The sequence below is a fragment of the Filicampus tigris genome, chromosome 9, assembly GCF_054856515.1.
Source record: "Filicampus tigris isolate MCC_2025a chromosome 9, RoL_Ftig_1.0, whole genome shotgun sequence".
Classification (NCBI taxonomy): domain Eukaryota; kingdom Metazoa; phylum Chordata; class Actinopteri; order Syngnathiformes; family Syngnathidae; genus Filicampus; species Filicampus tigris.
Genome location: NC_141225.1, coordinates 23,159,643 through 23,176,216, shown reverse-complemented (window position 1 = coordinate 23,176,216; position 16,574 = coordinate 23,159,643). Strand labels below are relative to the sequence as shown.

Here is a 16,574-nt window from a genome sequence, read left to right as displayed (position 1 = left end):
AGCCCGACCACTGCTTTTACAGCCCGATAATCACTCAGAAAGCACCACTTTGCTAAGGAACCTGCCGAAAATGATTTGTTTGCGACAGATGTGTTCGCAGCTGTTGCGCCTGTTTGCTGCATTGTATTTTGCCGTCGGTGGGAAGGCAACTAACTTTTGCATTCGTTTTAGAATTTTCTTCTCAAGATGTTCTGGTCCCATGCTCCAAAAAGTCTGCTGAGAATCTTAACAAAGAAGATAAAAATGTCAGAGGAAAGAAAGGGCAGTGATGGGAATCATCCAACATGCTCGTTTGGCTTTCTTTTTTAATTACTAGCTTTGTTTGAGAACAAATATTTTTCACAAAACAGATGGTCAGTGGTCTGCTTTCTTATTTTGCCACTGTGGTTGCTACCCCAAATCAAAGAATGGCACGGATGCATGTTTTAAATCGGTCGGTATGGTACACTGGAAACATAATGAAATAAGTACAAGTCCCGTGCAACCTGCAGATAGGAAGATAGGTAATGCTAAAGAATCATTTTCACCTGTTCGTCTACCCGAGAAAGGAGAGTTCATTAGCGAGGCGGCCACAATCTAGCGAAGGAGATCTCCCAGGAGACCAACCATATCATCGGGAGCATGTCCAGACACTGTTGTGGAGAATTCGTACAGGCGCATGCGCTACTGATTACATTTTACCACTTGGGTGGTTTTAAACATGAATCAAGCCCTCAAAGGGTTCATGATTTGGCTTTGGGGTTATTTTGATCCTTTTGGCTATGATCAATGTTGATTTTTTTTTTATTTTTTATTTTTTTTTAAACTTGAATTTTTCACTTATTGGAATCTGGAATAAGCAGGGTTGTGGCAGAGTAAGTCAGCACGTCAATGTTTGGGTTAGCTAAGGACTCTAAATCAGACCTAGGCAAAGTACAGCCTGGGGGCCACAACAGTCTGTGACCGGCCCTTATAGTGGACTAGTCCAAGTAAAATATGTACTGCTTTAGTTTTGAAAGTTGTGCTGTTATTTTATGTGCACATCTGTGGACTCTAGTAGAAGTGCGGGAGTGAGAAAGAGCTACATGGTGTCTGCAGTATTGCCAACTTGGTAACAATTAGCCTATAATTAGCGACTTTTCCGACCCCTCTCATAACAATTTTTTTTTTCCAAAAAAGAGACGAGTAAAAATGACTACATTGGTCCTAATGTTGGCAATATTCTGATTTCATGCACGGTGTTAGGAAGAGGGCCTGGCAATTGCAACAAGACAATATGCTTTTTCTTAATACATTAAAAATAATGTACAACAAAGTTGCGTTTCGCACGTTGGCTTTGACCTCGCCGAGCGTCAACAAGTATGAATGAGCGTTTATGTGTGCCGCGTGGTTGACTCGCAAGTGTGTGCAGAACTGTGTGAATTGCACGCGAGGATGTGCGTTCACAACGATTCGTGGGGCCCGCATGTGCTGCGCGTGTTAATAAGCCCATCTGGCCCTTCGGGGGGGGCGAGATACTGGCGTGATTGGGCCTACCTACACGTCTATTGTGCCCCAGGCCGAGCAAGGCCAATTGCTGCAGCGCCATCTGTGGCCCTTCTGTTTCTGTACCGTCTGACCTTTGACTGTCTTCAGGTGTTACATGACAAGGGTATCTGACACAAGGCCCTACAGGTTTGTCCTCTAATAGGCGCCAGCAAAAAATATTATACTTTAGACCACAGAACAAATGAACTGTAAAATGATTGCCTAATCTTGCTATTAAAAAAAAACAAAACAAAAACATAACTTTTTCCAGTGCCACACTTAAGAATGCTCATACAGCCAGGTTTTATGCTGTCCAAGGTCTCAGTTGGTCCGTATAGAAGCGTTGCAGATAGCCGAGCATAAAAGGCTGCATCCCGCTCGCCTGCATTTGTTGAGTCACCAAATCAGAATGATGCATCCAGAGGTCGGTCACACCGCATGTTGAAAAAAAAAAAAAGCTGCAAACTGTCCCATGTGTCTGCACAGCATCCTTGATGAACCCTTCGTGATCATTATGAGGAGCGGCATGCTGGCCATCATGCAGGATGTTACGTTGCCGAGCAACATTCGAATCTTTGACGCAAAGGAGTGAGACGGAGAAGCAGTACTTCAGGGTGACAAAAATGATAAGATTTTTTATTAACTATGGGACGGACTGAAATTCTAAACATGGAAATATATCAACAACAAAACTCTTATGTGAGGTGAGTTCAGTTTTTTTTTTTTTAATTTAGTTTTTTAACCAGCTTCCCTTCCCAGTTTCCCCTCATCCAGTTTCTCTTACATTGCACATCATGTCTAATCAATACTGGAATGCCCCTAACCTTTTCATAACCTGCAATTATTTCATGAATTCATGACCGAAGTAGGTGTGCAGTACATCATAGGACGGAGATTAAAGTTGGTGGTCAGAAGGAAAAATATATATGGTTGATCAAGAAAAATTGCATCCAAACACGCTTTTTGGTTCCACTGGTTGTATTAAAGCAAATTTGATGATAGCTCGCGGAAGCTATTTGTCAAGGTGCCATGACAACCAACGCACGTAATCATACTTGACAAGAGGCGGAGCCGTGACGGTCTTGGCCCACCTCTCCAATTCAACTCGACATTTTCTTTGTCAGATTCAGATGAATCTGAGTCATCCTCGCAATTTTCCGGCGTCAATAACTGATGGACTGGTGGATGCAAGGGACGGCCAAGTGCACGACTTGATGTCATACCCGTTCCCAACGTGGCATTCATATTTTTTTTTTATTTTGACACATCCAAGACTAAGACACAAAAATTAGAGCACCAGATATTTATCAAACAATCTTTCTCCCTTTCTCCATCAGTACTTTTGAAATGGGCTGCCGGAGGTCCACTTTTAAGTCCAGACACATTTACTGAAGCAGACTTGGAAATGAAAACGAAAGAATGAGTGTGTGATTTATTTTCTTCCAAGTTGAGAAAACACCAGATTTGTTCAGGACTCAAAACAAACTGAAATGATGTGACATCAAGATGGTAAAAAGCAGACATCATTTGAATAGAATTGTGTCCCAGATACTCCTGATACCTTTCACTTTTCAAAATTCGTAATATTCACTCAATAGATCTTTCCGATATAATGTACCGGTACGTACTGTATTTTGATAATGATAACTTTGACAAGAAGTGACAATGACACAAACGCATGCCCGGAGTCAAATCATTGATTCGATGTCATTGGATTTGTGGAAATCGTGTGTTACACTATTCAACAGTGTAGATCGCAGTCGGTACGGATTCCAAGTGGATGTTTGTTCCTCAGGACCACCGCTCTTCACGTTTTATCAATGTCATATGCTGTCGAGTTGGGTTCTCCTAACTGACTTAGCAAGTCATCCCTTTCCTTGCCACAAATCAAATTAGCCCAGGCTGTGATTAATCATCAGTAGGGGCACCCAGTGAAAGGGGGCTGACACCTTATTAATTTCCTTAATTACATCTTGTATGAGGTTTCAAAATTGTCCCGTCTAATTATGCAGCCTTTGACTCTCAACTTTTTCAACCTGGCTACGCAAATTATTTGTGCAACCGGGGGTGTTTAAATGGATTTCATTTAGTATCATCGAGTGTGATTAATGCAATAAAGCCTGAGGTGGGCTTTCAGGTAAGCTTGTCAACTGATTGGATTTTAGATTTCGCTCAAGGTGACATTTGAAGATGGTTGAACCCTTATCGGGGACATTCACAATTCTAACCACAGAAAATAAATTGTAGTACATTTCTCATTACAGTTTTTATTTACCTTCACTGAAAGAAATGGTGTGGTGAATTCACCCGCTGTTATTTTGTCAAGAGCCTGCATGCACACAACAGAATCATCTGGATTACTTACTGCACTTAAAGATGTATCTGGATCCAGATGATTTCATTTCGTGCAAACCACTTTAACATAAAATTGAGTAAATTGTAACTCGTTACATCATTTAAAAAGCATTTATATTTATAGTAGGTGATTATTGTCTGTGACCTTCAATCCAAAAAAAAAAAAAAAAATGCATGTTAGCTTAACACTGTCTTGCCCACAAGTGTGAATATACAGTAAGTGTGATTTTTTTGTCTCAAATATTACAAATATTCCAATGGGCTCCGGCTCACCTGGGACCCCAAATAGGAAAAAAATATAGTTGGAAATTTATGCTAAGCTTTAATTAAACGCCGTATAAATAGGTGAACATTTTGACATCATAAGCCATTTTCCCATGTTTCCATCCCTTTGATCACTCATTAGGGCAATCGCCAACACCGAATGACCCCTTTTTTCAATATCTCCTGTTTGTATAGACAAAGCAATTCAGCAGGTGCTCAAATTCAGAACAGCCTTTTATTTTTTGTTGTTGTTGTTTTTTTTTCAGGCTGAGCGCACGAGCCCTGCGTATGAATCGTAGAAGAAGCTATGTGCAGTTTAATCGATGACACAGTCTAGACATTCATTTACCGAGGTTTTCACATGGTGAGCGAGTTTAAATAGTTTTGCTCTGAGCGCTTGTGGAAAAATGCACGAGCAGTGATATGTGAAATGAGAGCAGTGGCATGAGACCTGTCCCCTGCATGAGCCTGCAGCATGTTGTATAAAAGCATCACAATTTCTCACCTGGAGAACCTTTCAAAGAGAAATAAATATATAAATGTTTCTTTCAAATGCACTTAATATCCAACACAAAGACCACTTCCATGGGTACTACATAAAGTACATAGTGTTATTCAAACACAGTTGTTCAATGTGGGTGTATTTTATAATAGAATGCATTCCCTGAGGGATATTTGTATTCATGCCGTAAGCAGTTCGATATTAAGTCAGTCAGTCAGAGTCGATACACCTTGACCTTTACGGAAGTCAATGGTGTGCAAAATTGTTACATATTTTGGGCTACCTACTGGTGGGGATTATTAAAGTAAAGTGTGAGGAAAGGCAACACTAGAAATGTGTTAGCATCAGTGAGGAGAAAAAACAAACACGCCCTTCCAACTGACACAGCACTGAGAAAAAGTACTAATTGGCATGGCCATTTTTAACCCAACAAACCCATTCTGAATCAATAGAGATCTTGGATTGATATCGAGAATTTTTCTTTTTTTTTTTCAAATGAGGATTTTTACAGTAATTTCAATCTCGCCTATGAAAGTTAGGAGAGACATTTGATGGATGATCAAAGCGCCTTTAGCCATTTATTTATTACAGTAAATAATACTGTAATTCCAAATCGATGCAGTTATTATTTCACAATGTTTTGAGGAAGATTGGTGGACAAATATGATCTATAGACTAGAGCATTGAAAAACTGTGTACATTTTTCTGATATCAAGCAATACAAAATGCTGAATACAGCTATAACAACACTGTGAACATATAGGCCGATTGGGTTCTATTCCTCAGACCCTTCTCATAATGTAGACTAACATTGATCATTATTTTCTTTACCCTTAACCATGTCAAAGTAATCACTGGAGTTGTTGTAAAAATTCTGCAATGGCCATATAAACCAGACTGTCACTCAGAAGAAAGCAGGCCTCTGCTAAGGCTAAGCTGGTAACATAAGAGAAAACAAATTGTGGCGTGTCATAGTTGTTGTTTTGGCCATCTCAGTTGGCAGCTCCATGCTGGGTGTGACTTTGGGGGGGTTGACTTTCAATTAGTCCGTCAATCAAACTTTAGGTGAAGGTAATTGGCCATCAAAGGTAATGCACATCACAGACATTAGCTTAGCATCGCTCTAAGCATGCAGCTCGGAGGGAGCGTGTCATATCTACTTATTCTTTCAAAGATCTGTTTTTTACTCAGGTGCTCGTCAAGTGCACGCCTCTCGAACCTGCGTTTTTGTTATCGTACACGTCTTTTGTAAAGCCCCTACCTGTGTTATCTAAGGCAACAAAGTAAGTTTGGGTAAACCTTTTCAGACAGTTTCGAGCTTTTTTTTTTTTTTTTGCTTGTTTTTATTTGGTGATATTCTGTTTATTTGGTGTTTTTAGGCCAATCGACCAACCGGTCAATCGGCTCAAAATGGCAAAAAGAGGAAAAAAAGAGCATCCTGCTAATTTCCAACTCCAATGATCTTGCAAACTCAATGAAAGGACAGAAACGATTGTATAAAAAAAGTGGTATAAGACCTTTTAAACGGAGCACCAAAAGAAAAACATTTTCATTTGTAAGGTAGAAGCTATTGATATCTGTTTTTACCTATAAAGGAGGATATGCGATGTCACAGTCTCAACACTGGGGTCACTCCATAAATGGAGTCCAAAGAAAAAAGGTGAAAGTAGAGTCTGGTCTACGATGCGTTATTACCACTCCTGTATGTGCTAACTCCAAAATAAAGTGAGTAAATAGGAATGCTCAACTGGTTCTTCAGAAAGCCTAACCCACCACTGGTGAAAATGTCCACATTGTATGTACACCCCCATACATATCCAAAATGACAACTGCTGTGAAAAAAGATGAACGAAAACAAGAAAGCCAGAGGTGGCTGACTATTGCTGCCAAATGTTCTCATGACTTTGTGAATTTGAAGTGCCTGGAACAATATCTCAGCCATGCATCATAACTAACAAGTCTTTGACCTTTTTGTGTCATCTTCCTGTCGAGTGGCACTCTGGTGTGCCACGACAAATAAATAAATAGTTTTGATGGGCTCAGGCAGAAGTCCTCCAATGCCAATGTAGATCAATGGCCAGTGTCTTGAGAAAGACACCACACACATTTGGTATAATGGCTTAAGGAAAAACAAGGTGAGGAAGGTAATACAAAACAGCAATGCTCTGGACAGTCGTACCCTCTTGCTGTCGTGGGAATAACATCTAAATTGGTTTCTGCTCTCCGCTCATGTTGACATTACATTCTCGCAGTAGGGGCGGCTGCACTGCCTACTGAGATAAAAGAGTTTATCTGCCCTTTGCTGTGTTTCTGTGCTTGTTGCTCCTCGCTATTGATTTGTTACTCAAATGTAATTGTATATTAGCACCTGTGCAGCAGATTATGGTAATCCATATAAAATGTCACTTTGGCAGCCTTAAGCAGATTCAGGCCAGAACACCTGTGAGTGTTGTTGGCACTGCGGAGAAGTCAGGCGTGGTGTTTACAATATACGCCACCTGTCTTGATCAAGCAACTGTGTTGTATCTGTCTCTTCTGTGTCCAAACACACTATTTATGAATCTTGTCACCCTTGTGCCTCTAAAGGGGGAAAAAAAAGAAGTGTTGAGTGGTTGAGGCTGGAATTGTAGAAAGGGGAGCACCTCAAAGCTTATTGTGGTCATGCACACACAATTAAACAAAAACACAGCTTTGATCGCACCATCCTTTTCCAGTTACACAGACAGAGTAGGCGGAAGTTTTGGACCACTGTCCTACACTCCACATTCTAATGCCCTGCACAGTACCTCCCTGATTTGATGAGGCTCTAGATTACCTGGTATTGGTGCTTTTCCATTTACAGAAGCCCAGTTATATTACAAAAACTTGCACTGGAGTGCGTAGGCAAGGTCATTTCTTTCTGTACATTGTCAGAAACTTTCGACTTGACAACAAGTTAACTGTACTTTGTGTGTGGGCTGGTTTGGACCGACAACAGTGTTCTGTTTGCAGAAAGCTGCCTGAAGGCCAGCCTGTTGCTGTGGACTATTTCATGCAAGGGCTCAACGACATATACAATGTTCTGACCTCCACACACACAAAAAAAGTCCAGTCTACCTCCCTTTCTTGCGTACTCCTGTTCAGCGTTTCAAACTTTTCACAGCAATATTACAAGGATTTCGGATATGGAGGTTGTAATGATGCTGAAGCCATTAAGGCCTAAAGCGCCTGGCTCAACATCTCTCTAAAACCTAAGGGCGACTTTAGAGTCACCCTCTTAAACCTGAGGTTCTCCCAGAAATTCAACACCTCCACAATAATTGATATCTCATCCCCTGTAGCAGATAGAAACATAATTCCAAAATAATTTGTTATCTTAGACATATATCACGTTTGACTATTCGACACCAGCATGGTGGGCTCCAAAAGTGGGAGTGGCTATTGGTTTTTGATTGTCGTTTAACCTGGTGTAGTCTACCCAAGGACCCAAGATTATCTCCCTTTTTTATTTATGTATTTTTACCAACAAACAAAAAACCCAGCCCTCACTGGAGAGGAGCAGGGGCAAATAAAACGGTAGCTATGGTTTCATCAATTTATTTTTCATAGACTTCTAGTTTGGAGAGATTCTACAAGGTCAACATAGAGAAAGAGTGAGCATGCAGTCTTTGCTGAATGCAGCTTTTAAATCGCAATATTCACTGGGCCAGGGACACTGGTTATATTTATTTCCTCAGGCGGCTCTTGGAGACCTGGTTGATGCTCAGGAATGGCTGAATGCAAACAGTGCTCATGGCAGCTTTTGCTGTAGCTGTGGATAGTTAGCAGCAACCAATCTATGTCCAGATCAAGCAGTTTTTACCACGTTAACACACGAACATAGTGTGTTTAAAAAAAACCCACACACAACCACAACCAAAAACAGAAGATCTGTATTTGACCAAAATTGAAATCCCAAAACTTCACCCAGAACGTCAACACTCGGTGGTTGTTTTCATCTATATGTATTGTTAATGCGACATCTATTTAGGGTGATCAAGCAATCTTTCTTCTGTCTCAGACGGTTTCCTTTCTGGTTGTCTGTTCATCGATACACTTTTACTCTTTACTATTACTGTCACCCTCCTCTGTACCAACAACAAGGTAACCAGATTTCATTTTCTCAAGAAGGGCCATCTGCTCAAATACATCCAAACCAATTAAGGCGCCGGCCATTATCATTTTGTCATCCCTCCCATAACCTTACTTTAGGAGATGCAAAGCAGAGCTTGACAACATAATCATCACTAAACATCCATCTTGAAAATGCAGATGGAGCAACAGGATCGTTGCGATCTACTGACATTTATTAGAGATGTTTGGCATGGGTGAGGAGAATGCAATAGATAGCTGTGAAAATCATTACATCCATTGCTGCGGTTGTCATAGTAATGTTGGTACTGAAATACCAAGCTGCATTAATGCCACACTGCTTCGCGCCTGGATACGATGGACCTAGTCATCCAGCAGTAATTCCTGCATTCATTTATATGTAACATACAATTACAAACCGTCTAATTTGTATGTGTAAATAATGTATGATTATTGAGAATGATGGTATATTGTCCTTGCCATGAGCTGCATCTACTTGCTAGACATACAAAACAATGGAGAATGGCTAAAGTTGTTTAAAAGTTACCCTCTCTAACAGACGTGGATTTCCGATAAGAGAACAGAGTGGGCACGGCGGATGAGTGGTTACTAGTTAGAACATCTGCCTCACAGCTCAGCGTACGAATCTCAGCATTACCTAGTGTGGTTTGCATCTTCTCGTTAAATTGCAGGACACTTTGACATAATTGAAACTGAGCATCACCCTGCCATCTGGAAGAGGCTTGCGGATGACACGGTCACAGGCCCTCTAGGCTCGCCCGCTACTCGCCCCGAAGCAGCCGCTGGTCGAACTTCGCTATGTGAAGCTCGCCCCTGGCCTGTGGTAACTTCTGTCTGTGAGCCTGCATTGGAGGTTGCACAACCTGGGGGATACCCGCCATCAGCCCACTCACCTCCGACCTTGGTTCAGATGAGACGACTCGTCAAATGTAACCGTATCACCAAGTGGGGGAAAAGAAACCAACCAGGATTCCATTCAGTAACAGTGAGCGAAGTGGGAGCAGCCCAGCACTGAATCCCCGCCTGCCTCTAACCCGAACCCTGGGTGATGTGAGACGTGTATCTTGCTCTTGCTCTGGTCCAACGAGATTGAATGGCCTTCCCAATTTACATTAAAATTGACAGATATTTTTCAGTGTCCATTTGAAAAGCCGAAAAATATGGTGATAACTGCACTGTGATCCAGTCTTGTAGTTGTAAGGTATTCTAGGGCAAGGGTTAGGGTTCAAACTCCAGGGACTAATCTAGCTATCTATCTCTCGATCTAAAGGTAATTCCCACTAAAACACAAGAAGAGCAAAACAGGAGCAAAACAGTTCTATTTTGAAATAGTTTTTGAAAGGGTTAGCGCAAACTATTTTAATAAGATTTGTGAATAAGATAAACATCTTTTTTGTGAAGCTGAACGTATGATCCAACCGCTTATGAGATCAGGCTTGTACTTGTGCTCAAAGTGTGAGTTTAAAAATGATCTGAGCACGGGGTGTAGAAGTAAATGTAATCGCTAGATCTTGTTCTTAGACACCATACTTCACAGCTGTGTAGCTTAAGATCAAAATGAATTCATTGTTGCTGTTTAAGGGAGCTTACCCGCTGCACTTGTTTTTTGCAGTGCCCACCCCGGGGTAGGGCGCGGGATAGCGTCGGGATCGCGGAAAGGCACAAGATTGGCGATTATTTGATGATGGTTGCAAAGTGACCTAACAGCCTGGTGCCTTTTTCTCCTGGTTTGGATGTAGAGGGGGCTGCAGCTTGGCAATATCTATGACCACAACGACACTTAAAAATTTGGGGCAAATGCACAAACACGATCAATGGGTTGGTCGACACCACACTGTGCTGTGCTAAGTGCAGTGTGAAAGCTCCTTTATGCATAACAACGTAGAATGAAGACTTTGAACATAAATGTTTAACAGATTAGTTGGCTCAGTGGTGTTACAGTTGTGACTCCATTGTGTGGCAGTGGATCTAACGAGACATAGCATTCTAGAAGAGGATTGGGTGGGCCAGCGAATCCCGGCAACCCTTGTCACTCAGGAACTGTTGACACACTCATGCCAGATGACTGAGCGTTTGTGACGTACTGTGAGGAATCCCGATCCCGCTTCAGCAGCATATGGTCCAAGATTGGCCCTGAGGCTCTCAGCCTTTCCTAGTGTACATTCCTGTCACTTGGTTCCTCTTTCACCCTCCTGATACTGTGCTTGGAGACACAGCAAAGCTTCTGACCAATGCGTATGGATTTGCCATCTTGGAGCAGCTTCATTGCCTGCAAAACCTTTGCGGGCTGCAGACATTGCCTCAAGGGCATGGCAAAAAGCATAAACAGCCAGGAAATGAATTAAAAAGCATACTCTTGTATGGGGGCTGGGGGGTTGTCTACGTGCATAAAGTGGAATACCATTCCTTGTTAGTTGTCCCTTTTGCACAAGACCAGACGATTCATAGTCATTATTGCTTCCGTACTCGAATGGTTGATATCACTGATGTGTGACTGCGTAACAATGTGATGATGATGTTTTCACTTCATTTTACTGAGCAGTTTATTTAAATGCATTTGATGTGCTTGTCAGCTTCACTTTATCATCATTCATTTTAGAAAGTCAGTTCACTTTAAAAGACCACGTGAAAAGTAAACTACACTTTCTCTTAATGACTTTGCAAAGTGTTTACTTTTGTTTTCACTGCTAATGAAACGAGTTGCTTTCAAACCCAAATAGTTTGATGTCCTCTATTTTCTAATCTGACTATTTCTCTAAAACCAGCTCTGTATTTTTTTTGTCAAGTGTCAAGCAATCATTTGGCTGTGTGGGGACACGCTTTAATTGGGGATGGGTGAAATGAGAGAAGGCTCCCGGTTTCCCACTTTTGCTTTTGGGTTGCAAAATAATGAGCGAAAACATAGAGGGGCAGGGAAGCACAGCTATTCTTTACAGTACATCTCAGTAGTTTTTACCCGGCACAGACTTGGAAATAATTTGTTTTAAAGGGTACCGCATTGATGTTTGATGGGCATGTAATAGATGTCACAAGAGTGAGTTATATTGCTCACGAGCCAGATTGTGTCTCTGGTTTTTCTTCTTCTAAAGATTTGGCAAGTTTGCCTGGAACAAGTCTCAAAGAAAGTTTAAAGTGTAGTGGGTGCAGTGGGACTAATCAACAACGGCACTTCTGGGTTTTGCAATGACTGCAATCAACTTCAACACCAGGCTGTTATTAATTCCTGTGCATGTTCTATGCCACTTATCCTTATTATGGTCATGGGTGAGCTAGAGCCAATCCTTACTGATTTCGGGCGAGAGGCGGCGTACACCCTGGACTGGTTGCCAGCCAATTGCGGCTGTTATTAATTGACACGTCAAAAAGGTTCCCAGTAATAATGCAAACTGCTACTATTGAAAGTGCATTAGCACTTATTTATAGAGATATTTGTTCGGTAGGTTCTGTAAATGGGCTTTCTAAATGCACAATGACTTATGACCGTAATGACTATAATTATAGAACACATTGCCAATAACGTGCTGCCTAAATTACAGTTACGCAAAATAGTTAAAGAATACGAAGGAGATAATAACGTTCGGACGGAAAGTGCAGTCGGAGAGGCCGTAAAAGCTCTTGAAGCAAACCAGGCATTTAATACCCGCGTGGGACAACATTCACTTGAGATGCCCTTGGAAATTAGGAACATAACTATCAACACAGTTTGGGATTTACGTGCTAAAAGGGTTACCCTTGCTGTCAGTCGTTGATTGGCCATCCAGAGAGATGAGGACACAGCTGCCTCCGTGTCTCCCCAGGAGGTCATTGGGCCTTGATGGATGCCTCTCTTTTCAGATTGCACTTAACTGTGGATGGAGGAGGACCATCTACTCTTATCTATTCATGCGGCATTACTGTCTACTCTGCCTAAAATGGAGCAGGGCCTCCCTCCACAGCTAGACTCCATCTTTTTTGCATTGAGATAAAAAAAAAAAAGAATATCTAAAGGAAAACGTGAAAAAAAAACTCCTTTCTGGCTCAAAGCAAAAATTCACTTAAAATTGTACAAGGGGACGGAAATTCCTTGATTTTTCCCACACAGGCAGCAGGCATTTGCATAATCCTCACAGCAAGACACTGGCGAAATGGTCTCACTGAGGCCCAATGGCCAATTTAATCTTTTTTATACGAGACTACAAAGAGTAAACAGGTCATCATTTGGAAAAAAAGATTTTACTCTGCCAACCTTTGAGTATTCACTTAGAATTTGTCACATTTGTCTTTTCCATAGCTGTTTTTTGCAACAGTTTAGTGAGGTTCCGCTCTCCATGAAACTTGACACATTCCGCCTACAATGAATGTATAGAAGCTCATCCGCTGGGAGAAATACTGTACCTCTCAAATGAGCAGAGAAGGGCTTGATATTGAAATTGTCTTGCAGTTGGCCTGGCACGGTATTGGAAATCTTTATTCTAATTGCCTGAATGAATTGAATGTGCTACCCTGATAAATCCAGCCTACTAGCAGGGGAATAACATAAGTGAAGCACGACTGAATTGTTTGTGTGTGTTTACTACGTGTTTGTCAGCCTGGAAGCGCCACATTCTATATTTGCCATGTGTTGTTGCTGATTGCTTATTCAGTCAAGCAAAACATCTCTTTACAATGTTAATACATCGTATAAAAGGCAAGATATTCCAACGTATCAAGAAGTCGTTTCCCTCACACATTCGTTCAGAACAGGAAAGGAGCTGGAGACTGCAAATCAGTATAGAAAAACCATTTTTATTCCTCCCGAGGCTCTCCTGTAATGTACTCGTAGCTCTACTAGGGGATAAAAGTATTTCTCACTGCACTTGTCAATACCACCTCTCTTTGTTTTGGAATCCTTCACCTGAATGTTCACAGTCTGGCGTGTGAAAAGTACATCTACAAAGCAAACGTTCACAGATTACTTATGACCACTTTCAGCAGCAAGAGACACATGAATGCTCCAATTAAGTTATCCTGTCGGGTTTGGTTGCCAATCTGAGTGGAAATCTCAGACAATGTTGCTTTGTGAGGCAGTCCTATACATTGTTTTCCTCATCTTTACTAACATGTTCAGGCTTGACCAGGGTTACCCTAACCCCCGACGTTGCAAAATGACCAGTGACAGAGAGTTTACAGTTATTACGTTGTATCTTTTCAGAACAAGTAAAGCAGTCTTATACACGTCAATGTAGGGCTTTCCACATGTATGAATTGCACTTTTACCCGGAAGGGGGAAAAAAAACAATATACCACAGTGGGGGTTACGCTCCTAATAGAGTCTTAAATATACTTTTCAGTTTGTTGGCTCTGCTGTCGTATATGTCTTTTATTTATATAGTTATATACACACACACACACGCACACGTGTTCTTACATACAAAGAAAACTAGCGCTGTAGAATGTACATGCCTTTATGGTCAAGAAGTCAAATCGAATGTTCATTATTGACCGCAAAGGTGAGCCTGTAAAGACAGACCTTCGAGTCGCACAAAAGAAAATCTTGATTAACTCCTTATAGGCTGCTAATTCTTTCTCACTCCTAGGTAGTCCCTACAAAGCCGTCTTGTAAGCAAGTCAACACAAAGGCAGCTATCCACGCAGAAAGAAATGGTTATCAGTGTAATTTCCCGCCTTTGTGCTTTTGAGTTCCTCGCTCAGGTCGGCGTGAGCTTCTCAGCGTCTTTACTTTTTAGACTGGCGAGGGGCGAAAGTCTTCACATAATGTTCAAACAACCTCCAACTGACCCCGACCGGGCTCCTTGAGTTTATGTGCGGCGCGCGGGGTGAGAAGGAACTGGGAGAGAGTTGGTGGCAAGCTGGCCACAGCTGTGTGGATGAGGAGATTCACCAACACGGGGCTCCTTGATCAAACAGGGGATTAGTGCGCTTTGAAATCCTTGGCACCACACGAGCAAAGCTGTTTTATCTAGGTGGATATCCTTTCTGTGGTTCCAGGTAATCCAGTCACCAGCCTTGGATGTAATAGTTTTACACCAGTCGTCAGGAAGAGAAAGGGTAGATGGGGGGGGAAAGGCTGGCACAGCGTCCTGCGATGGGAGCTCGTTGTTAGGTCCTGGGATGAATCTGTAACACAGGGGAGGAAAAGAGAAGGGGAAGAAAAACCCCACATGTGCTTAGATAGAACAAAAAGGACAAAAGTCTACATGGATTACACCCTGCGGAATTTCTCGATTTGTGCGTCTCACAAACGGGAGTCTTTTGAACTGTTTAGTGCTTTGTAGAGCCCTGTCTCACCTGCTGTTACTAAAAACAGACAGCTTAGACAAAAGGAAACAATCCAGGAAAGTGGAGGAAAATACAGCGCGGCTCCTATTCAAAGGTGCGTATACAAAGTAGTGTCTTCTCACACAACCCTAGTGCTGTCTGTACTTGCATGTACAAACGTCAGACTGGTTGAGTTTTGATCAACCCTACCTTAACCTGCACCATAATCAACCACCCAATCCCAGCTAAGGCTTTTTCCAACCTGGTAAAAGGATTTTGGGCTTTTTTTACTCAATGGGATCAGTGGCCCCTTTTGTGGAGTGTGAGCTGTCTGTGACTCCGGTTCAGGGACTCTTATTTAGCCCAGATTGCACACCAGGACACATTTCAATGGGGTATTGTGCATTTCCTGATTTCCAGCTTCTGTCTCAAGCCAGAGAGTTGTATAAACTGCAAGTGCAAGTATTCTAGTACAGTATAAGTAAGGATTTGATCTTCATCCATGCAAAGATGAGAATGACTTCAGCGTGGAGCCTCCAAGCAAACGCTGTCTCGCCGATTTCGAATGGATTTGGCTTTCATTATCTTTCGCAAAAAATAGAAAAAGAAACGAAAAGAAACTAGCATGGGCATGCTAACAATTTTGAGTGTAGTAATTATGATGCATTGTATTATTCGAAGATAATCTTGTAACCGCAAGAAGCAGACAAAGAGTACTTTTATTTGGACTGCAATGTGTTTTGTTTCTTTCCGTTGGCATACCGTGTACCACATGATCAGCCGATAGCACAAGCTGTGGAATGCAATGCAATAACGCTGTGTTTTCCACATAGCTTTTACTTTTAAAAACGTGTTACCATTTTATTAGGTCTCTAAAGATAATAAGGGTGCCCGTCGGTCAAATTCCAAATTGAACGACGACTGGGGTGCTTGACATTAACGTTTTCATTGTATTTATTTTTGAGTCATTTTCCAAGTATTTTTATTCTCGATACTCATTCTATTACGAACACACCTGGAGGGCCCTGCAAACTGAGCCAATTATAAATCTCATGAGCTCAAACAACAACAATACAGCAGTGACATTTTGCGCAGGCTTTGGCAGGTGTGTGTACATGATTGTGAGGCGATGTTTGTGATAGACGGAGCTCGATGGCACCGAGAGCCACACTTTCTAAAGCTGTTGAAGCTCAAATTCACGTGCAGCTGTTACATGCAAACCGATAAGCACGGGGCTTATGGATGTGGCAATATAGATTTACAGACTTTCCTTCACATTTTAACAATATCAATAATTAAGGCACAGTGAAAACTGGTTTGCATATCCACAGTTCCGAGGTTTTGGGTTTGAATCCAGTCGCCCCCGTTTGCATGTTTTTCCCCGTGCTTGTGTTCGTTTCCTGCAGGTCTCCATTTACGTTCCCAGAAACACACATTAGGTTTGTCAACTCTAAATTGTCCTTCGGTGAGGGTGGGAATGGTTTGTCAGCATGCGCCCTGCAATAGGTGCGACTTTATCTGCCGGAATCGGCAAGTGTTATACAGGAAGGATAATATGGATAATAAAAATGGGTCTTCT

At 41.8% G+C, this 16,574-nt stretch overlaps 1 protein-coding gene and 1 long non-coding RNA gene across 5 annotated transcripts in view; one reads left to right on the top strand and one right to left on the bottom strand.

Annotated features, from left to right (window-relative positions):
* Positions 1-16,574, top strand: part of LOC147142599 (uncharacterized) — a 124,465-nt gene that overhangs the window by 958 nt on the left and 106,933 nt on the right. The gene's annotated exons all lie outside the window — the stretch shown is intronic.
* Positions 13,503-16,574, bottom strand: part of tafa1b (TAFA chemokine like family member 1b) — a 102,001-nt gene continuing 98,929 nt past the window's right edge. For both annotated transcript variants that reach the window (XM_086040480.1, XM_086040479.1), the window contains one exon: positions 13,503-14,854. In XM_086040480.1, the coding sequence (XP_085896606.1) occupies positions 14,837-14,854 (18 nt within the window). In that variant the 3' untranslated portion in view covers positions 13,503-14,836. The remainder of the gene's footprint in view (positions 14,855-16,574) is intronic.